General features: G+C 45.1%; 1 protein-coding gene across 3 annotated transcripts in view; it reads left to right on the plus strand.

Moving 5' to 3' along the window:
• AUH (AU RNA binding methylglutaconyl-CoA hydratase) overlaps positions 1-11661 on the plus strand; it is a 789095-nt gene extending 777434 nt beyond the window's left edge. For all 3 annotated transcript variants that reach the window (XM_078675624.1, XM_078675622.1, XM_078675623.1), the window contains one exon: positions 11175-11661. In XM_078675624.1, coding sequence (XP_078531750.1) covers positions 11175-11252 — 78 coding nt within the window. In that variant the 3' untranslated portion in view covers positions 11253-11661. The remainder of the gene's footprint in view (positions 1-11174) is intronic.
• Positions 11662-24156: the final 12495 nt, after the last annotated feature.

The following is a 24156-nucleotide window of genomic DNA, read 5'->3' on the forward strand; positions in this document are numbered from 1 at the left end:
AGTTGGTTTTAGGGCTTGCTTTATGCCTTCTCTCTGATTTCACTTATATCGAAGGTCCTACAGAATTATGAAAGGACTGAGCACAACTGCTTCCCCTGACATGGCAAACAGGGTTTTGCAGGCTGATTGTTTGTAACTCGTAACCCAGCTCAAACTTCCTCTTCCACACAGGTTGGACCTGCTGTCTAAGCATGGTGATCTGGTCCTCTACGATACACACCTGAAGATTGAGGGGTGCCAACTAGAGACCTTCCCCGTGCCTCCAGACATTGTGGGCAATTCTTGGCTGCCAGGAAGCCCATCACGACATCCACCTGTTTGGGCCACTGGAATAACATTGTTCAGTGGTGTGAATCTGAAACCTGAGTCCCTTTTAGGTTTTCTGCACTTCACCAGCATAGTCTATCATAGGCTTCTATAAATAGTTTTTTTGACTGTCCTGTTCACCTTTATTTGTCTGCCTGTCCAGCCTTCTTTATTTAAGTTGCCTCTTAAAGATTTGCTCTTTTAGTTTAATTCCATTTCATTTAGCCACCACAGTGGTATTTGAATATTGTGTTATGATTACACATAACGTCTCCTTCAGTGGCGGCTGGTATTTACCAGTAGTGAGGGTGTCGCAGAGGGGTTATGGAGTGAAAAAATGAAATAAAATACACTTACCTGTCTGCTGCTGCTGCCGCCTCCCCCTCCTCTCGGTCCTCTTTGCCTGCAGGGCAGGAAGCACCTGGCTCCCAGCCTCCTGATAGCCAATCACAATGCTGCAATGCAGCTTTGTGATTCGTCTGAGTGCCGTGGATTGTCCCTCAGCCAGAGAATTGGAGGCTGGGCATGTTCTCCATTAAGGCTGTAATGCAGCATGCATGGAGAACATGTAAAGTGCGCATGACGGTTTGACGGGTACGAAAGGGCGGCCAGAGCGTCATGCGCACTAGGAGTGGGCAAAATTCTCCTCCCCCGCCCTGCTTCTAGAGCAGGGCAGCCAACCCCTGCCACAGCTAAGCAAGGATGTAAAAATAAAACGTTAATAACAATGAGTTATTATCATTTTAGTTTTACCTTATTGACCTTCTCAGTGGGGGGATGCTCCTCCGTCTTATCTGAGGACCCACCACTGTTCTCCTTTCAATGTAATGCGCAGGTACCCAGTTCGACTTCTGACCCTAAAATCCTTTTTCCCTGTCGGACCATAAAGTTGGGGAAGTCCAAGCTCTCTCATTCAGGTTCTTTCCACCTTCCTTTCCCTCCTAATGAAAATAGTATCTGCCTCTTACATAAGCCAGTAAACCACTCTTTCATCCTTCTTCCCACCTCTGCATCTTACTAAAGTGGAGGAGGGACTCCATAGATTGGATCCCTTGCTTGTGATTTCTTATTACATTGACCACTAGCATCAGGACAGAGTGGAAAATCAGCTGTGCCTGGGCTTTGCTTGAGCAAGAATTGACAAGGCGGAAAACAAGTAAAAAAAATTTGGACTGGGTGACACAATTCATATAGATCTGCTATGCCATGGTTAAGAAGGATGCTTCAGCTGGCCTTTGCGCACACTTCACAAAGCCTAATGATACTTCCATAACTCTCTTCAGAGATCTTCCCGGCTGCCAGTTGGTCTTCCTTAAACACTTTTGTGAAGATCTTCCCTGCACACTTTTGTTAAGCATTATAGCCTCACATGTCAGACACACAATGGCAGACACTTTGACAGGATTGTGTGCTAGATGTTTTTTTGCGGATTGGGCACTACTCTAACCATAATTCCCCAGTAGTTGCTACTGTGGGACTCTTTCATATGATGAAGAATTTGCAGGAAGAAGTATTCATTATAAGAAAAATACAGACACCTTCAGTAATGCTATTTCTGGATGATAGTATATCTTACTGCAAATTCCTCACCACAGTCTCTCCTCTCCTGATGAGTTATTACTGTTATTAATAAGACCCCAAGGTGTGAAAGCTTATCACATACTGTATTGTCACTGTTATTGAGAGTTTCTCAGTTCTAATTTGTATGCCTTGATAGGGCATAGACAAAACTACCAAGGACTGATGCCACCACAAAAGTTGGGGCTTTAAGTGTGGACTTGTTGTTAGTTCCTAAGCAGAGTTAATCATGTCGAAAGCTGCATGGTGACACAGGTAAGTGATTGCTGCTGTAAAGTTTCCAGATCCAGACTGTTTCCTATTCATAATAGTTATATAGTATATAGTTTTTTAAAACTGTTTTTATTGATAGCATTGCATCACATCACATCATGTACCTTTATCTTATGCATATTTACATCTCGAGATCTCGAGATCTCTATGTCGATGTACTACTTTTTCCCAAACATCAGTGGGTCACAAATATAGTACATCGTTAATATAATATTCATAAGGTGAGGAATTGGTGGAAAAATATACCACCCACCAGAAATATTGTTACTGAAGGTAAGTCAGTAAACAAAATCACTTTGTAGCTACCATTCCTCTGCTAGAAGCTTTTGTTCAGCCTTGTGCTGTTGTTGGCAGTTTTTGTTTATCTCTAGTGACCTTAAACATTTCTCTTTTGCAAGGTCAGTGTGGCTGCTGAAGATCCCTGTTACTGTTGTGGGTGAACAGGTAGTAGAGGAGGGTGAACTTTAAAGTTCTGGAATTGTTCATCCTAGTTGCAGCAGTTTATTTAATCAAGTAATATTTAGTCCTGAGAACACATTTAAAAAAATATATATATTGCAATTAGAACAATTAAAAGTATTCCTAACATCAGTCTTCACGCTATTGTCTTTAATATTCTCATTACTTTTGAAGGCCTGCTTCAAAGTTAGAAACACTGTTTTTTAATTTGGACACCTGCTATTCTTTTGGTTGTAGGGTTCTTTGTAGAGGAAGCCTGCAACTACAGGACCCTTAATAACAACTTTTTGTTCCAAGCTCAATGAGTTAAGGGATATTTTTGTAAAATACTTTTATTTCTGAAGCAACACACCAGAGCATCATGTCTTTCTCCACGTCTAATCACCAGCTCATCAGCAAACTTTTGTCTGTACATATTCTGGTCATGATGTTGTGTGACCTTGATATTTCCTCTTCCATATTCCCTAATACAAGCGACAAGTAGCAACTAACATTGCCTGTGGTTCCCACACTATGAAGATGAGACTGTCACTAGATTAGTCCTTCCTTTATCTGATTTTTCATGCAGAGCTACGTAGCCACAAGGAGATAACAAAATGCTACGACAAAGACTGTGTAAGAGTAATGGTGACAGAACCCCTATAATCTTGATCCAGAAAATATGTTGGTAAAGCAAATGGTTGGGGAAATATCCCCCAAGGCCAGGATTCTTTTGTTTATTTCTCTATTTATAAGAACTGTAGAAACCTAGTTGCCGCTTGGAACCAGAATCTTAATATCAAGCTTAAATTGTCTCGGTTATACAGCAAAGACCCAAGATAATGAAGAGAAGAGCCAACATCAACACATGTTTTTTATTAGAACAGTTTTATGACTTCATGAAACTCATTAGTGAAATTTTGTTTGAAACATCTTCTAGCAAGTGTTCCAGATTTATACGTATGATCATATGACTCGTTTCCAATAGAAGAGATACCACAGTCTAACAAGGAGAGCTTTTTACTTGTTCTGAAGGTATGCAGTAAATGGTATTTGGTGGCGTTCACTTGAAGATAGGCCGGAATTTTACCTTCATCGCACCTCCATATCAGACAGGTTAATTTAAAGGTGAACTTTTTTTTAAAAGTGGTAGCATTTTTGTGAGTTTTAATCCTGTGGAAACCCTCTAATTTAGCAAGATTTACTGTTGTCTTGCTGCTAATTGTTTTTTTCACGCTGCTAAATAGCTGATTTTGTGAAGGACAGCCCGGACATACATTTGAAAGGTCTAGCTCAGAATAGATGAGCAAGCTGAGAAAGGTATATGATACAATTTTGCTTGCCATTTCTGACATGCTGGTTTTGGACCTCAAGCAGCAAGAGCCAAGGTTCACCATGTCAAATGCCACTGAGAGATCCAGTAATGTAAGCATGGTTACTCTATATAATCTGATGCTACCAGGATGTCCTGTAGAAGTGATACCAAAACCTCATTTTCCATGTTGGTGGAAGCTAGACTTGTGACTTGCTGCTGATGGATTTCGAAATAGACTTCAAACTGAGCTGCAACAATACTTTCTGTGACCCTGGAGATGTGTGGTAACTTAGAAATAGGGCAATCGTTTTGCAGAACTTTGGAATCAAAGCATGTCATTTTATTGAAGTATTTAATACACATTTTTTACAACTAGGTGATACCAACCCTAACTGCAAAGATTTGTTTACCATCTTCATGGCATAAGGAGCCAGAATGGTGGTCATGTGATTGTCTGCCAGTTCTGGAAGGGCACTGTACTCATAGTAGGGAAGAGGCAGCATTTTTCATTTTCTGCATTCCGTTTTGCTGAATGTAATCTATGTATACTTTCAATAATACTATTTTCTCTTTCTGTTATGACCTGTCATTCTTTCTCCTAGGAAAAACTGTATGTCCTTGATTTTAGAAATAACAAGCATTTGCAATGCAATAGGTCTCGCAGTAATTAAGTTTGAGCTTTTGGCATTGCTAAATATTGCAACACTAATTGCAACAAAAGTCAATAAATTGTAGGCCAAAAAAATGTGTATTTATTTTTGTAGCAATGGTGGCATGCTGCACTTTAGATGAATATGTTTAAAAGTAAAGTGTGCCATACTGCGATTGCTGCAATAGTTAATTGTGGATGCGTTAACAATTGATGTGTGCAGTGATGGCTAGTGGTGTGTGTGCCTGTAGAAATTGTGCACTGATGGCTGGTGGAAGTGTGCACTGCTGGCTGGCGGTGTGTGTGCCTGGTGCAAGCGTGCACTGACAGCTGGTGGTGTGTGTGACTGGTGAAAGTGTGCACTGACAGCTGGTGGTGTGTGTGTGCCTGGTGAAAGCATGCACTGACGGCTGGTGGTGTATGTGTGCCTGGTGAAAGCGTGCACTGACGGCTGGTGGTGTGTTGATGACTGGTAAAAGTGTGCACTGGCGTCTGGTGGTGTGTGCCTGGTGGAAGCATGCACTGATGGCTGGTGGTGTTTGTGTCTGGTGAAAGCGTGCACTGACGGCTGGTGGTGTTTGTGCCCGGTGAAAGCGTACACTGACGACGGATGGTGTTTGTGTCTGGTGAAAGTGTGCACTGATGGTGTGGTGGTGTGTGGTGGTGTGGTGGTGTGCGGTTGTGTGTGTGTGGTTGTGTGTGTGTGTGTGTGTTGTTGTGTGGTTGTGTGGTTGTGTGTGTGTGTGTGGTTGTGTGTGTGTGTGGTTGTGTGTGTGTGTGGTTGTGTGTTTGGAAAAACAAAAGAAGAGCATAGACCGTCTGTCTCCCTATCAAGCCTATCATTCAGGTTCAGGGCCTTTAATTACTGTTATGGCCCTCAGCAGCAGATTGGCATGCTATTAGATAGCCTGGAATTGTGGGCTTTCCAAAACAATAGGTATTGAAGGGAATACAGAGGGGTTCACTTGTATGTCTTATTTTTCCAGTAAAGTCTTGAAATGTATTGCATATTAGCAAATGTGTTGATGACCGACGCTGCAAACCGCACTAGAACATGGCTACTGCATACCCACAATCCATTGCCCGCGTCATAGTTTGCACACGGTAGACAATTCATGCACGTGTTTAACGTGACGCAGGAGCAGAGTCTCGGGATGGCCTGTTTTGCAACAGATCGCAGTTTTTCAGACTCATTGCTGAGGCGTTATATACACTATGCCGGGAGTGACGCCGAGTAGGATGTTTGTGTACCGTGAGAGTGGGAGAACCGGCTATAGATTCAGATCCATTCTGAAGTTATGTGAAAGGACAGTGGGGAGTGTAGCGCGCGTGTACCTGCATCACCGCAATGAGGCTGTCATGTGACAGGACATTCTGACCCGCATCTCCGCGAAAAAGCTGCGGTGAAAGGACAGTGAGGGGTGCAACGTTTCTGCACCTGCATCACCGCGATGAGGCTGTCATGTGACAGAACAGTGAGGGGTTCTGACCCGCATCACCGCGAAAAGGCTGCGGTGAAAGGACAGTGAAGGGGTGCAGCTTGTCTGCACCTGCATCACCGCGATGAGGCTGTCATGTGACAGGACAGTGAGGGTTTCAGCAGCTGTACCTGCGACGCCGCGGAGTCTGCCTGGTCTAGCCTTATCCTGGCTGCAAGAGATGCGCTTGTAGCTGTTGTCTGACCTCTGCACTCCTAAGCCACACGGAAGATCACATGGACTCTCCGTGGACGCTGCATATAAGTGCAGATGTTGATGCTTCTATCGAATTGTATTTTAAGTTGGGGGCATATTTCTTTATTAGCTTCTCACGCCTTCCTGTCAGTTTATAGCGCCTCCGACATCGCCCCTCTGCTTACCGCAGCAGCACAGCTCCCTTCCATGGCATGGCTAGGCGACGCACTTCCTTGTGGTGTTCTTGGCCTGCAGTGCAAGTGAATGCCCAGTAGATGGCACATGGTGCATAGATAGAATTATTATAGGCAAAGCTAATATTTCAGATGCCGAATCTGAGGCCCAGAGGTCCGGCGAGAAGGGGCGGGACTGCGAGATCAGATTCCGACGTGCGCATTTAAACAGGAGGTTAGAATGACAAACACGTCAGGCGGCACACTATGCTAACTGCAGCCAGCACTATCAGCGCCGCGCGCCTCGTGAAGAGCGCCGCGCGCCCCTCTGCAGACTCCCCCTGCATTCCAGAGAGGCGCGCGACGCGATCCGGTCTGGAATGCAATTCTGTGGAGACAAGACATGGCCGCGCGCACAATGTTATCCTATGGGAAAACGCTGCGCGCGGCCAGGTCTTGTCTCACTTCGGTGTTCTCAGACTGCTGAGACACCGACAATAGTTCTCTGGCGAGAAATCGCTTTTCAGCGCGTTATAGCCGAGACCTAAAAAGGGCACTGATTTTTTCTGGCCTTCCCATTGATGAATCAGGACATGTATCATACATGGCAGAGTAATAAATGATTGAAGATGCAAGGCAGTCCTTCCTGTTGATAATTTGCATTTCAACTCATATGGTTCTTTAAAAAATAAGAAAAATAAAGGCTGATTTAATTTTCAAATGTTCAGCTTGTGATTCCCCCCCCCCCCCCCCCCCATTTCAAGATCAGTAAGGATAAAGGTAAACCAAGGCGGGAAAGACTTTCTAACCCCTTCTAAAAAAAAAAGCCTCCGCTGACCGCAGCAATCTCACAAATTATCGTCCGATCTCCCTGCTTACCTACCCGGCCAAAGTACTTGAGAAAGCCATCAACCAGCAGCTCACCAGATTCCTGGAATAAAACCACCTACTAGGCCCCTCACAATCAGGAATCCGCGCCAACCCCAACAATGAGACCGTACTGATTGCAACGACAGATGACATCAGAACACTCCTCAACCAAGGAGAACCTGTGGCCCTTATCCTTCTCGACCTCTCTGCGGTGTTCAACACCGTCTCCCGCAACACCCTCATCAACAGACTCCACAACATAGGCATACAGCAAAACGCCCTCAAGTAGATTGCCTCCTTCCTTACAGGACGCACACAGACCATCCGACTGCCTCCCTTCAGCTCCTCATAAAATGTGGCGTACCACTAAGATCATCCCTCAGCCCCACCCTGTTTACTGAGGATCCCTCCACGCCAAAACCAGCTTCTGCAACGCCATGGCCAACCTAGCCAAATGGATGAGCTACAACTGTCTCCAACTCAACTCTGACAGAACTGATGTACTGATCTTCTGAAAGACCACCTCTGCATGGGACCACAGCTGTTGACCTATAGACCTTGGACCTACACCCACATCGAACGACCATGCACCCAACCTCTGAATCATCCTTGACAACCAACTGGCCATGAAACTAAAACTCAATGCAGTCGCCTCCTCCTGCTTCCACACACTTTGCATGCTCTGTAGAATCTTCAGATGGATTCCAAACAACACCAGAAAGACAGTCACTCAGGACCTCCTCACCAGCCGCCTCGATTATGGCTACACCCAGCTCCTCAAAAGACTCCAGACCATACAGAAAGCTGCAGCCAGACTCATCCTGGTCCTCTCCAAACGAACCCAGATCTCCCCCCACCTGAGAGAACTCCAATGGCTCACCATCCGAAAGAGATACCAGCTCAAGATCCTCACGCACATCTACAAAGCCCCCCACGACCTAGGACCTGCCTACGTCAACCATCGACTGAACTTCCACCAGCCCTCTGGACACCTGTGCTCCTCTTCATTCACCCTCGCACACACCCCCCACATCCGTTGCAGCTGCAGTGGTGGCTGTATCTTCTCCTACATCTCAGCCAAGAACTGGATCGATCTTCCCCTCCAGCTTCATACAGCCCCCTCACTGGCAAATTTCAGAAGGAGACTCAAAACCTGGATCTTTGATGGAGACACAACACCCAGATACCTGTAGGGGTGACAATGCTGCGCTATACAAATGCTGTTTGATTGATTGATTGCCTACTTTAGGTCGACTTTATTATATACCACTCAGCCTATGGGAACTAAATTGTTAAAACATTTTGGTAGATATGAATTAATTATGGAGGCTGTCATTAGCTTTTGCCAATTCTTCTGTATTTCTGAAAATTCCATTAATGTCTGGTGGTAGATGTGCCCTGCTGACTTTTACTCACAGTTTTTTGTTTAATTTGTACAAGAAAGTGGTTGAACCTCCTAAGAGGGGTGAACTTAAGATACTAAGCTTCAAGTCTCCAGCCAAGATGAGATTAAGGCTGTGTCCTTTTATATGTGACAGGGCATTAGGTAAATATGACAAGTTGTAGGCATCCATATGTTCCACAAATAGACTCTCCAATGGCCTCATGTAAGAAACTGTCAAAATATTACATTCTCCTGTAATGAAGAGTTTTGAAGCATTTATAGCTGGTGAATCTAAAAGTTGTGTAAGTGGTCAGTACAGGTGTATTTAACAATCTATGTCTAGCATGCCCAATTTTAGACATCATCCTGATATGTTGGAAATAAGATCATCCTGGTGTGGTTCACATGATTCAAGGATAAAGATCGGAAGTGACATAAGTCTATAGAGCTCCTCCTGTATTGACGTAGACCCAGGTTTGTGTTTTTCAGGATTGGCTTGGGATATTTCCAATACGCCTTTGCCCACATGTTAAACCCAGCCTCCAGAAAATATCTTACTGTCTTGTAAGCTATTCTTTCAGACACATCATCCAGAAACACAGTAATGTACCAAATAAATGTCACTCTTGGTTTTCGGAGATGAGGTAATGTAAGGATCAACTTCTATGTAGGTATACTTCACCTTCCCTGCCTTCGGGAATGGAGAAGCTGCAACGTGCATAATCACTGCACAGCTGAATGTAGAAAAGCAGAATCGGGTCTGTAGTGAGTATAAACCCTAACTGTGCCACATGGGCCACTTGGTATGGTGATAACGTAGAAAAGCCCAGATCCTCTGGCCTCCCTGGCCACAAATGCCAGGAAAAGCAACTAGCCACAGAGGATTTTAACTCGGATCTTCTAGACACCATTGACCTACATGAGCTGGATTGCGGTATGGAATTGTTTATATGCACGCATACTGTTTATTTTTTATTATATTTATATTAAGATTTGCATGGTTTTCACACAATGATACAGTAGCAAAAAGCTAGACATATCGGGCACCACAGAATTGAAAGAAGGTACAGTTTTGACAGAGTTAAGTATCTACACATAATCCTTTTTCAAATGTAAACTTTCCTGACCACTTCCAACAATTTGAGGAGAGAAACAAGAGAAATAAAAAAATGTATGGGAAGAGATGGTATAAAAACTAGAGTAGTGATGAGGAAACATGTATTGCATTATTTGCTATACCTTACAATACCACACAACACCTGTTGCAAAATATGCAGGCAGCCAAGCTCAATCAACAAATGTGAGCAAGTCTGTATGTCATTGCTACTGGCGATTAAAACTAACGTGTTTATCTGCAAAGGTTGCAAGCAAAAGCTGTGAAATGATTACTATGTACATAACGCCACATAATGGAAGATGCTCTACTAAATGCCCTGTTTTGAACAGTCTACTCGTTCAACCTTATCTTCTGTTGCATGTGTCTAAGAAATGCTGGTACAATGAGAAAACATTCTGCAAGTGTCGCAGCCTAAATGCAAATTCAGTGGCAAAACGTGGTTTGCTTTAACAGTCATTTTGCCGGAAAGTTGTTCTCAAAGCTCCTCTATCTCTGTGTGTTGCTGCTAAGGCCCTCATTTCACATTGCTCGAAATCTCTGATAGGCCCTGCAACAGAAGCTGTATAGCCCCTGGGATTGAGAGTAAGGCGGTAGTCATGCAGGAAGGGACTTTTCCCCCTAGGACTCCAGCTATCGAAAGCAGCTGATTTTCAAACAAAAAAACCTGCCCAGAATGGGGAATAACACACGGAATCAGAAAGCTTTAATCCAATTCCTGGTTATTCCCCATCTTAAATGTACCCTCAGTGTCCTTCTTGCAAATGGACTGTGTTTCCACCCCCCGGAGATACTGTTGATATCTTGGGGGAGATGGGGGTTGGGGGGTCTGAATGCCTGCTTTCCATAACAGCCCCATATATACTTCACTCTTTCTGAAGCTTCCATTCACACCTATACTACTGTCCCTCAATGATATTCAGCTATTGTGCAAACTGACCTGTGCTCAGCATGAACTTCCAATGCTTTAAGAAGTGGTTGCTGAAATAATTCATATGAGGGTAGTACTGCAGTCGTGGTACTCTGTGGTGAGAGTGACCTACCTGGGGCAGTATTACAGTTTAACATTTTGTAGATTTTTATGTATTGTATGTTGGTTATAAAATATGCTGATTTTGTTTCTTGGCGAAAACGAATGTCCTTGTGATTGTACTGAGCCAACTCCAAGCAAAACTGTAACATGATTCTGGGTAAAGGAAGGATGGATGAAGGTCAGTGTTGATGAGATAACACAACTAAAGTAACTGTAAATCAATTTTATGTAACAGCTCTTTCCATAATCTAATCAAAGGCTCTGCCCTGCGTGCATTTGTTTACTTGTTGCTCTTAACAGCCAAGGAAAGGTCTTTCAGTATCTGATTTACAGTAAACGTTACTGAGCGTTTTTTTTCTCCATCCTAGGTTATTCCAACAAAAGACAGAATTGAAGGACTCCTTGCATTCAAAGAGAAGCGGCCTCCAAGATACAAGGGGGAATAAGGAGGGACGCCTGCCTGTTAAAACCCGGGCAGTAGACAGATATTGCTTGTTAGCCGGACGTTCTGCTTCAGTTTGCCTCAGCACCTGCAGTTTCATAATCACCAAACTTAGAAAACAAGCATTACCCCATCCGGAATGTGCCCATACATGTACCTGACTCCTGCATATACATGTTGCATTGTTCCATGCTGCGTCATTAAGGGAGCTTTGTGTACGTGCTAGGTCACGGGTTCACTGTAAGCTGTTTATTTTTTATTTGTTTTTGAAATGCATCCGACTCTATTTCACTCAAACAATCTATTTTAACACAAGGCCTATAAAGGAACGTTGAATGTCTGTCTGATGTACCTGTTTAACAAGACAATTGTATACCAAAAGGAAAAGGAATATTAAACCAAGTACAAAATGACTTTTTGTGCATACTTGTTCTCTGTGTTTATTTTGTCTTTCCCTCTTTGGAGGAGGCTCCTATAATAACATAGAACGCTGTTTGGTAAGATAGTTGAAATTTGAGATCTGTGAAGATGATTAAGGGAAACAAATGTAATAGGAAATGTACTGTTGTATCATTGTGGATCAACCCCGTGTAGATGGTGGTCCCAGGGGCAATACTGAGCCTCGGGGAGAGGGGGGGGGGGGCAGGGGGGCTGTATGCCCCTTCACCTTCACTATCAAACAATAAATGCCCCCAGGACCTGGCCTACCCGGGAGGGTATAATGAAATTAGTGCGAGAGCCTATGCTTCGTTTTGAATCTGCAGACCCACCTGAAACCTTTTTTTTTTTTTTAAACCTTTTTTTGGCACTAGGGGGGTGGTCCCAGTCGGACCAGTCCAAGAGGCCTGGGGGGTCACGATGTTTCTATCCTGTCCCTTTTTTGTGGGTCTTGGTTCAACCAAGTTCCAAGATGGCTGCCAACACTTCTTGGTTAAAGTTTTGTCAGCCAGTCAAATTTCAGTAGCATTGCAGTAGGTTTTTTGGGCTACAAGATATGGTTTTTTTTTAACTTAAATATCTCTCCAACTACTGAAGAGATTTACACCAAATCACAAAAAGCACGCTTTCTGGATGAACATCCAGCTTTCTTCCAAAATTGGTGTAACCGTTCATCGAGATTGGCCTGTAGTCGTTTTCAAAAAATGAAAATTCCCCTTAGAATTAAAATGGGGATAATGTGTTTTGGGACCCCCTTTTTCCTCATTCCCGCATGATGTTCAACACAGCAGCTGAACGAAAAAGATGATTTTGTTTTCAAATTTGGTGGAGATTCGTCAAACAGTGCCAAAATTATTGGCAAAACAAAGAATGATTCTCCTATGAAAATGTTGGTCCTAACTATAACTACCCACTGGTGACTGCCATATAATAGGGTTTAGGGTGGAAATGGGTTTTTAGGTGACAAGACATTTTTTTAGGGTTTAGAGTGGGCATGGGTTATTGAATGGTAATGAATTTTTTAGGGTTTAGGGTGGGTATGGGTATTTGGGTGGCTAGGGAATTTTTAGGGTTTATGATGTATATAGGTTTTTGGGTGGTAGGGGATTTTTTTAGGTTTTAGGGTGGATATGCATTTTGGGTTCAAAGGGAACCTTTAGGATTGAGGGTGGGTTTTTGGATGGCAAGGGAATTTTTAGGGTAACTGGTGGGTTTTGGTTTTTGTGTGGGAAGGGATTTTTTAGGGTTTAGCATGGGTATAGGGGTTTTGGGTAGCAAGGGATTTTTTAGGGGTTAGAGTGAGTATGTTTTTTGGGTGGCAAGTGAATTTTTAGTGTTTAGGGTGGGTATATGGATTTTTGGATGGTAATGAATTTTTAAAGGTTTAGAGTGGGTATGAGTTGTATGGGTGGCAAGAGAATTTTTAGCGTTTAGGGTCGGTGTAAGACTTTTGGCGGCAAGGGATTTTGTAGGATTTACGGTGAGGATGGGTTTTTGGGAGTCAGGGTTTTTTTAGGCTTTAAGCTGGGTATGGGTTTAGGGTGGCCAGGTACGTTTTTCGGTATAGAGTGGGTATGGGTTTTTGGGTGGTAATGAATTTCTTAGGGTTTAGCGTTTGTATGGGTTTTTGGGTGGCAAGGCATTTGTTAGGGTGGGTATGGGTTATTGGGTGGCAATGGATTTTTTTGGGTTTAGGGTGGGTGTGGTTTTTTTAGGTGTTAAGGGTTTTCTTAGGGTTTAGGGTGGATAGGGGTTTTTGGGTAGCAAGGGAACATTTAGGGTTTATGGTGGGTATGTGGGTGGTAAGAGATTTTTTAGGGTTTAGGGTGTGTATGGGTTTTTGGGTAGCAAGGGAATTGTTAAGGTGTAGGGTGGGTGTGGGTTTTTTGGGGCTAGGGAACTCTTATGGTTTACGGTGGGTATGGGTTTTGGGTGGCAAGGAAACCTTTAGGGTGCAAGGTGGGTATGGGTGGTAATACATTTTTTTAGGGTTTAGCATTTGTATGTTTTTTTGTGTGGCAAAAGATTTTTTAGGGTTTAGTTTGTGTATGGGTTTTTGGGTGGCAATGGATTTTTTAGGGTCTAGGGTGGGTGTGGGTTTTAAGGTGGTAAGGGCTTTCTTAGGGTTCACGGGTGGATATGGGTTTTTGGGTGGCAAGGGAATTTTTATGGTTTGACTAAATATTATTTGCTGGTAGAGAAACTAAACGAAAGGTCTATGTTGCACAAAATGGTGATCCTATTCGGGGTGTCCACATCTACAGAAATTAGGAATTCGACTTGATCCTAATGCTGTACCACCAGTTTATTCAGTGATAAGGAGAGTGATAACAAAGCATACATGGCAGGGACAGTTTTAAAACGTGTTCAGTGACAAATTGGGAAGATTTATTGCCTTACAAGCCCAGGAGCATAATGAAACGTGATGCTACTCCTGTATGTCATAAGGTTCATAATGTACCATTAAATAACAGATCCTAGTTAAACTCCATTTTGAATCTTCTATGTAGCAAAGATGTTATTGAACCAATTGAGTCTTCTCCCTGGGATTATCCCTAAGTGTCACTGAAGGGCTCAGGAGAACTTAGATTGTGTGTACATTTGAGGAGTCTGAATGGGGAGATTGGGATCAATAGTCATTCTTTACACAACTTGCACATGTTAGTGTCAACTTTGGGTGGTGCATCAATCTTTTCCATGCTTGATTTAGCTAGTGCAGATCACGAGTTAGAGATGGAAGACGACTCAAAACAATGGGCGCATTTGTAGCACCTGAAGGATGTTACAATTTCGCAGCATGACTTTTGGTTTGGCAAGTGCTGCATCTATCGTTCAATGCTTGATGAAGGAAATGTTGGATGGGGCAAAGGGTACAATTGCTCTCCAGGATGATGTTTTGTTTTTTGGAAATGCAGTATAACATGATGCTAATTTGAATGTTGTTTAATCCCATTTGGAGAGCATGTGTCTAACTCTCAAAGTGAGTGAATAAAAATATTCAAATGCTGATATCTAGGACATTTAATTACCAAAATTGGCATAAAACCTAAGCAGTATCATATTGATGCCATTTTAGATGCACCTTCACTCAATCTAAATATCAACTTGTATATTTTCTCGGATTGACCGAGTTTTATTCTAAATTTGTGGAAAATGTTGCCCCAAAAGTGGAATCGCTTAATTTTTCTAATGAAAGAAATGCATCATTTACCTGGAAACTGGCAGAACATTTTGAGAATCCTAAGCCTGACTTAGTTAATGCCCTTAAAAATCATTTAAGATTGATGATTAGTGTAAAGTTGCGGTTGATGCAAGCACATGGTTACTTGGAGTTGTATTGTTGTAATGTTGTGGTACAAAGAAATTTGTGTTATATGCTTCTAGTGCCTTAAACACATCTGAAAGAAATTACTCTGTACTAGAGAGAGAATTACTAGCTTGTTCATAGGCTTTAGATCATTTTAGACAATTTCTTTGGGTTGGCTGATTTACTTTTCCTATTGATCATAAACTGCCGAGGGATACTCCCCTGTGTTGCCGTCACCCCCTTGGGACAAACAGGCCACGCCCACCACCCGGCAGGCCACGCCCCTTTTTGACCGAGCAGTTAAATAAGCGCGCTGAGCCCTGCTCGAGTCAGAACACTTTGACCTCCTGAGGCGCAGCCGGGAGAGTCGCTTTTGTGATTTTAAATAACTGCATATTGTGTTTTTAGACTGCGCTTTTACCTTTGAGTGTATCTTTGTGACTGACAACAAAACTTACCTCTTTCTCCCTGGGCATTCCCGCGCAGCGGTTCGAAAGCTGGCCAGGGATACTCCCCTGTGTTGCCGCCACCCCCCTGGGACACACAGGCCACACCCACCACCAGGCAGGCCACGCCCCTTTTTGACCGAGCAGTTAAATAAGCACGCTGAGCCCTGCTCGAGTCAGAACACTTTGACCTCCTGAGGCGCAGCCGGGAGAGTCGCTTTTGTGATTTTAAATAACTGCATATTGTGTTTTTAGACTGCGTTTTAACCTTTGAGTGTATCTTTGTGACTGACAACAAAACTTACCTCTTTCTCCCTGGGCATTCCCGCGCAGCAGTTCGAAAGCTGCCGAGGGATACTCCCCTGTGTTGCCGCCACCCCCCCGGGGAAACACAGGCCACGCCCACCACCAGGCAGGCCACGCCCCTTTTTGACCGAGCAGTTAAATAAGCGCGCTGAGCCCTGCTAGAGTCAGAACACTTTGACCTCCTGAGGCGCAGCCGGGAGAGTCGCTTTTGTGATTTTAAATAACTGCATATTGTGTTTTTAGACTGCGTTTTTACCTTTGAGTGTATCTTTGTGACTGACAACAAAACTTACCTCTTTCTCCCTGGGCATTCCCGCGCAGCGGTTCGAAAGCTGCCGAGGGATACTCCCCTGTGTTGCCGCCACCCCCCTGGGACACCCAGGCCACGCCCACCACCAGGCAGGCCACGCCCCTTTTTGACCGAGCAGTTAAATAAGCGTGCTGAGCCCTGCTCGAGTCAGAACACTTTGACCTCCTGAGGCGCAGCCAGGAGAGTCGCTTTTGTGATTTTAAATAACTGCATGTTGTGTTTTTAGACTGCGTTTTAACCTTTGAGTGTATCTTTGTGACTGACAACAAAACTTACCTCTTTCTCCCTGGGCATTCCCGCGCAGCGGTTCGAAAGCTGCCGAGGGATACTCTCCTGTGTTGCCGCCACCCCCCTGGGACACACAGGCCACGCCCACCACCAGGCAGGCCACGCCCCTTTTTGACCGAGCAGTTAAATAAGCGCGCTGAGCCCTGCTCGAGTCAGAACACTTTGACCTCCTGAGGCGCAGCCGGGAGAGTCGCTTTTGTGATTTTAAATAACTGCATATTGTGTTTTTAGACTGCGTTTTAACCTTTGAGTGTATCTTTGTGACTGACAACAAAACTTACCTCTTTCTCCCTGGGCATTCCCGCGCAGCGGTTCGAAAGCTGCCTAGGGATACTCCCCTGTGTTGCCGCCACCCCCCTGGGGCACACAGGCCACGCCCACCACCAGGCAGGCCACGCCCCTTCCCCCCTGCTATTTCACATGTGCTTACACCAGACGCGCAGCGGACGGGCGCAGCGGGGGCGCCGTTTGCGCGCCAAAGTCGCGCCTAAGGCAAGCCCGTCTGCGCCCGTCCGCGACCAGACCGCGGCCGCGGCCAGTCATGCTGCCGGCAAGGAGGCACATAGGGGAAGGATCGTGTGGTCACGGGACAATCTTAGGTCTCTTAACAAGGGGAAAGCTGCCTGCACGCATAGGATCCACCTTGATACCACCACCCTCCCTCACACTTGTGGAGTATGCGGGACATTACTCGGAGCGTTGGATGATGCTAGAGTAAAAGACCACACTAATCCAGAACCAGAGACAAGCAGGGATTTCAGAGCAGGCCTGCTAAACTGCAGATCTCTTGCAAAACACGCAGATGAAATTTGGCTGCTTCTGGAAGAGCATCAATGGGATGCACTGTTTCTAACAGAAACGTGGCTAAACGAGGACAATATGTCCTCTATCGCTCTGGCAGTACCCTCCGGGTATAAAATCTGCCAAGCTAACCGGATGGGCGATAAAAGAGGGGGAGGGGTGGCTGTTATTTTTAAAGAACAGCTCACACTCAGTTCCTCAGCCCCCACCCCGAATCCGGAATTCGAGGGTCTCCATTTTTGCTTCCAGGTGGGCCATCAACTATCCCTAGCGGGATTAGTAATTTATCGCCCTCCAGGAAGGGAAGATCACAATCTGACCGCGATACTGGACACTATTATCCAAAGCTCCCTCCTGCACCCACAATTCCTTGTGGTTGGAGACTTCAATATACATATGGACAAGGAGGACTGTGCCCCCGCCGATATATTGAGGTCAACCTTAAGCACAGCCAATTTATGTCTCCTAAACGCAGGCCCCACGCACAGAGCAGGCCACACGCTAGACCTAATCTTCTCTAACATCGACAAGGCCACCACAGACTCGCCGCTACCACTGATATGGTCAGACCACTCCCTGATTCCTTTTCAACTAAAATTAGCGACAGACAAACCGGGGTCTAGTAAACGCTCTTTTATGAAAAGACAGTGGAAGAAACTAACCCCTGCCTCCATGGGCCCAGCTCTAGCCCAGAATACGCCCACCCTTACCTGTAGCGCCAACGTGGATGCCCGGTTGCTCAATGACTGGGTCGGGAATATGGTGTCCTCAATCGCGCCGGCTGTACTAGCGATTTCTAAACGTAGCTCGCCCTCGGCTCCCTGGTTCTCGCAGGACCTTAGAGCTCAGAAATCCGAATGTAAAAGGCGGGAGAGGCTTTGGAGGTTAAACTACGATCCTCTAAATAAAACCAGATATAAGGAAGCCACCAAAAAGTTACAGAAAGCGATCAGAAATGCAAAAAAGCTGTTCTACGCGGATTCGATTCTGAAAGCAGAACACTCAAGTAAAGAAACGTTTAAAATAGTACAATCCTTTCTCAAACCCCGTTGTATCGAAAGGGAGATTCAACCATCAACCATGATGTGTAACAGGATCTCAGACTTTTTTGACTCAAAAATCAAACTTGTCTATGAGTCCTTTGGGCCTGATAAGCAAACTCAAAAAACTGATTTAGCTATACCAATATCAGACTGCAGGACCTTGTCAGAATTTCAGCCCTTAACCCTGGACACGGTCTTGCAAGAATTAAACCGTTGTAAATTAGGCTCACCTGATGATCCGTGCCCGCCAAAAATTTGGAGCACCATAGCTGTCTTTGTAGCCCCCACAATCCAGCACATATGGAACACGTCCATCTCCTCCGGAATCTTCCCGAATGTATGGAAACAGGCCACCCTTCTCCCACTAAAGAAAAAACCTAACGGGGATCCCCTGGATCTGAGCAATCTGCGCCCAATTTCTTTACTGGCTGCTCCAGGCAAAATGCTGGAGAAGGCAATCCAGCGCCAACTTAACAACTTTGTTGAAGAGAATGAAATTCTGCATGAGACACAATCGGGTTTCAGGCCCGGCTTTAGTACAGAAACAGCACTAATCGAGGTGGCAGAGTCGTTGAGATGGTCGATGGATTCAGGTAGCTCAGCGATGCTGGTGCTCCTGGATCTGTCGGCCGCCTTCGACACGGTCGACCACGAGAGATTGCTATTACGTCTGGCTGAGATGGGCATCCAGGGCCGGGCTTTGAGCTGGCTTCAATCCTATCTGACCCAGAGAACACAGAAGGTTGCATTGGGGACATCCTCCTCAACACCAAAGCCCCTAAGTTGTGGCGTTCCTCAGGGGTCGGCTCTCAGCCCTTTGCTATTTAACTTATATCTTGCCCCTCTATTCACGCTGATAGCCAACTGGGGAGTCAAAGCAATGTCCTATGCCGATGACACCCAGTTGGTGTTCCCGTACTCAGAGGTGTCGGAGGCATCATTCTTGCGCTTTAAAGGGTGCCTCCAAGATATAGCCTTCTGGATGAACACAAACAAACTGAAGCTTAACGCCAATAAGACAGAAGTAATCTTCTTTGGAAAGGGCCCTCCCCCTCCTTCTGATCTTTGGTGGCCGACGGAGATGGGAGAAGCTCCCTCACCCAGCCGGGCGGCAAAAAACCTGGGAACACGCTGGGATGACAAGCTATCTTTTACATCCCACATCCAGCAAACAGCTGGCAATTGCCTATGCAAGCTGAGGAATCTACGTAAGATTCTGAGACTCCTACCGGTAAACTGCCGAAAAACTGTAATCCATGCCACAGTAACATCAAGATTGGACTACGCCAACGGCTTGTACCTGGGCCTTCCCAAATACCAGGTACAGCGATTACAATTGGTCCAAAATGCGGCTGCGAGACTGTTATTGCGTATTCCTTTCAAGCAATCAGTCTCTCCGCATCTCCAACTTCTTCACTGGCTTCCGGTAGCCAGCCGAATTATGTTCAAGGCACTCACATTGGCATACAGAGCGTTGTATGGCACATGTCCAAACTATCTAAAAACACGTCTACCGAGATACAGTCAAGCCCGCTCCCTCCGATCTAACAGTCGTGCTCAGATTGCTGTCCCGCGAGCAAAAAGAGCTCGGCTAGGCGGCCGGACGTTCTCAGCCAATGCGGCTAAACTTTGGAACTCCCTGCCCCCAGCCCTCCAGCAGGCCCCCTCTGAGGCTTGCTTTAAACGTATGCTGAAAACATGGCTCTTTGCTCAACCACGCTAGTCACTTACTCTCTTCAGTCCTCACGGTCAAAATGTGCTCTGTAGCGCCGGGACACCTCCTGGTTGAGGTAGCTGTTCGCGCTTTAGAAAACTCTTTATTATTATTATTATTATTATTATTATAAACCGTCGGTCAAAGCACTGACACCAGGTGGGAATGAGATGGATGTTGATTGTGAAGTGGTGTTCACTTTACAGGATGTAAATGCTTTGAGTGTCCATTATTTCTAAGTTGTTATGGGAGTCGGAAATAAATAAGGATGTTGAAATTATGAATATATGTGGTTATTTAAGAAAGAAATGAACACCTAAGAGAAAGCTAAGTGAGGATATGAGTTCTTAAAGAGAAAGGATGAGTTAATGTTTGGCAACATATATTAATAATAGGGGATAAACTCATTCCCCTTCTTGGATTAAGGAAATTATTTTTCAATATGGGCCATCAAGGGCACATTGGTGTGCCAGCTACTTAGATACGGATTAGGGAATTTTATTGTTGGCCAGGAATGAACTGATTAATCGATTTTTCGGTACGCAATTGTAAGGTATCTGCGCTCATTAATAAGTCTCGAAAGCCTTGTGGTACTGACAGTTATCCCATTTGATGTGCTTCAGGACCTTGGAGAAAAACTGATATCGACATTCTTGGCCTCTTTAACATTTTACCTAGAAAAGAATAATTTGCTTTAGTAATGTTTGATTAGTTTTCCATGTGGTCTGAGGTGAGAATACTCGAAAATGTCAATTCTGAAGCTGTTATACATTTTCTTGAATATATGTTCTGTAGGGAACGGTTTTCCAGAGGAAAGGGTTCATGACAGAGAGCCACTGTTTGTAAACAAGGCATTTGAGGATTATCTTATAAATAGTGGCATAAAACACAAGAGATACACTAATTATTATTCCTAAACCAACGAACCGTTATAGAAGTTTAACCATGTGGTTAGAGGTTCAATACAACTAGCAGTGAAGAATGGATTATCATGGAGGAAAGATCCTCAGGCTACTTTATTATGTTACAGAATTGTACCTAATTCAGAGGGGGGTTACTCTCCTTTAGAATTATTAAGAGGTCGAAAACCAGGGTCAAAGTTGATTCCATGGTGGGAGAAATAGGGTAGGTGCTGAGAGGTAGAGCCTGAGGTGTCCGAATAGGAAGGAAATGGAAATGGACTGTATGAGTGTATCAGCTAACCCCAACTCAAAGGCCATCAAGAATTGCAGTGCGCATGTCACGCACATGCACACTGCAGTTCCTGCTGGCCTTTGAGTTGGGGGTTAGCTGCTGCACTCACTAATCTGGCTGAGTGTGAATTCCTTCTGAAATGGAGCAGCGGAGGCTCAGGCTTCTTCTAAGTGGAGTGCAGCCAGCAGGAGGAGCAGGAAGCAAGTAGTGGTATCTAGGACAGACTAGCGGCTGGGCTGCACCGCCGTGGATAGCCACCATTTGGGAGGTAAGTCCTCCTAAACCCCTCTCAGTCCTAAGTGACACCGGTAAACTCCGCTCCACTGCGAGTGCCGAGTTTTTGAAAAGTTCGCACTCCAGACGGAGTGTGGAGTTCTAAAACTCTGCAAAGTTCCCTGGCAGAGCGGTTTTAACCGTACACCGTTAATTGAGTTAAGATGCACAATCTATGAGCATGCCTGCAAAACTCCAAGAATATATAAGTTATAGACCATTTCGGTTTTTCGATTATGTAAGAGATTGTTCATTAAGAATCTTCCATTGTGAGGGCGTGTCCAGCCAGTAATGAAGATGGCCGCTTCGTAGAGCGGCTCCGACACCAGGCCACAATCTCCACACTTTATTGTTATTGTTATTGTTATTGTTATCCATTTTGTAAAGCGCACAGCTGCCCCAGCTAAGGGGCGTCCCGGCGCTGCCACATGAGGAGACGATAACAGTATGGGCCAGCCAAAGGAATTACCAGAAGAGACTAAGGTGATGGAAACAAAAAGGTCTTAATAGCCTTTCTGAAGGAAGTCAAACAATCAATAGCGCGGATGTGAACCGGAAGAGAATTCCATAGCTTAGGCGCAAGATATCAGAAGATATCGGAAAGCCCGACCACCTGTCCTGGAAAGCCTAATTCTAGGCACCGTTGCTAAGTGAAGCTCTGCTGAGCGAAGGTGGCGTGACGGAACATAGTGCGAGATCAAGTTGCTCAGCAAAGCTGGGCTAGCGCTTTTCAGAATTTTAAAAGAGATACAAAGTGTTTTGTATTGAATGCGTCTGTCAATGGGGAGCCAATGCAATTTACGGATAGTGCTGGAAGCTGAGCAGAAACGTGGCAGACCCACCAAGACTCTGGCTGCCGCATTTTGAATGCGTTGCATTCTTGTTATCTCTGCTTTGTTTGCCCCCAGGAGAAGAGAATTTGAATAGTCCAGACGTGAAATGATGGTAGCTTGCACGATGAGTTGACGAACCAAGGGGGCAAAGTATTTTAGAGTGGGTCTTAAGCTTCGCAAGGTGCCAAAACACGATGCGGCTAACTGCTTGGTATGGGCCTGAAAGGAAAGTGAAGAATCCATCATGACCCCCAGGTTCTTCACTTCATTTTTTGGGGTGGGAATTGATCCCAGGGCTGCCGGCCACCACTGATCATTCCATAGATTGACGTGCTTACCCACCAACAGAACCTCCGTTTTTCCGGCATTTAGCTGTAGACAATTGGCTGCCGTCCAATTGGCCACTGCCGTCATGCCGTCTTTGAATTTGGAGGCCGAGGGTGAGGTACCGTCCGCCAAGGTGACCACTAGCTGCGTATCGTCAGCATAAGAGACGATCGTAAGGTCCCATCGCTTGGCGACCGCAGCTAGAGGCTGGACGTATATGTTAAAGAGCAGTGGGCTCAAGGCCGAGCCCTGGGGCACCCCTTGACCAATGGCATGGGTCTGAGATGTGTATGGGGGTAATGAGACTCGGAATGATCTATTGGTCAGGAATGAGCCAAGCCAATCCAAGGCTAAGCCTTCTATCCCTGCTTCCTCGAGTCTCTGAAGTAAAATCTTGTGGGACACCGTGTCAAAGGCGGCACTGAGATCTAATAAAATCAGCGCCGCACTTTGACCTTTGTCCACAAGAGACCGGATCTGCTCCGTAGTGGCCAGAAGGGCCGTTTCTGTACTATGACACGTTCGAAACCCATTCTGAGAAGGGTCTAGAATACAGTTTTTGTTCACAAACTGGGTCAGTACATTGTTAACATGAGCCTCCGTAATTTTTGCCACCCAGGGCAAAAGGGATATTGGTCGGAAATGTTCAGGTTTGTTGGGGTCTGCATTGGGTTTTTTTCAAATTGGAGACACCCAAGCGTGCTTCCAGGTCGGTACAGTTCCAGTTGATAGGGAACTGTTAATTATGTTACAGAGGGGCCCCTTAAAGACTGAGAGGGAGTTCTTAAATTGAGATGGTTGTAAGGGGTCCAAGGGGGAGCCTGACTTAATTTTGCCACTAAGCCGGGTAAGTTTGTCCTCCGAAAGGGGCGGGATGGATGTCAGGGAGACCACTCTGGGTCTGACATAAGTTGAGGGTGCAGGGGCAGGAAAAGATAAGCAAATAGTGCGCACTTTCTTGACAAAAAAATTAGCCAATTCGTCGCATAAGGTCGTGGAAGCTACCACTGAGGTACCAGCTTTTCTTGTCCTGAGGTCTTTAAGGATTTTAAAAATGCATTTAGTGGGATTAGGACTGGAGCTAATCTCCATAGCATAGAATGATGCACGTGTTTTACAGACCGCTTTATGATAGGATTTTATCTTTGTCAAGTAATGCCTTTTTTTCTGGTAGGTAATCTTTCCTCCAGTCGCGTTCAGCTTTTTTACAGGCTTTCCGCAGAATGGTTAAAGAGTTGTTGTACCAAGGATTGGAGGTAGAGCTACGACCTTTCACCCATTTTGCTGGAATAAGGGCATCCAGACCTCGCAGGATCCATTCGCAAAAGCGATCGTAGTCTTGGTGGTTACCGAGAGAGTTGGTATTTAGAAAGTGATGGAAGTCGTCCAGCTTCAGCTTATGCCAAGGTCGTTTAAAGATCGACCGAGGGGTTCCGTTGTTATGGGGTTCAATAAGAGGGACAGACCATCTGACCAGGTAGTGGTCTGTCCAACCCATGGGAGTTGGTTGATCCATAGTAACAGAGTGAAGGTTGGTAAATAATGGATCCAGCAGGTGTCCTGCTGAGTGTGTAGCTCCAGGGACTAATTGGTCCAGCTCAAGAGCAGCAAGGTCTGCTACAAAGATG

This window comes from Lissotriton helveticus, chromosome 2_1, assembly GCF_964261635.1.
Source record: "Lissotriton helveticus chromosome 2_1, aLisHel1.1, whole genome shotgun sequence".
In the NCBI taxonomy this organism is placed as follows: Eukaryota; Metazoa; Chordata; class Amphibia; order Caudata; family Salamandridae; genus Lissotriton; species Lissotriton helveticus.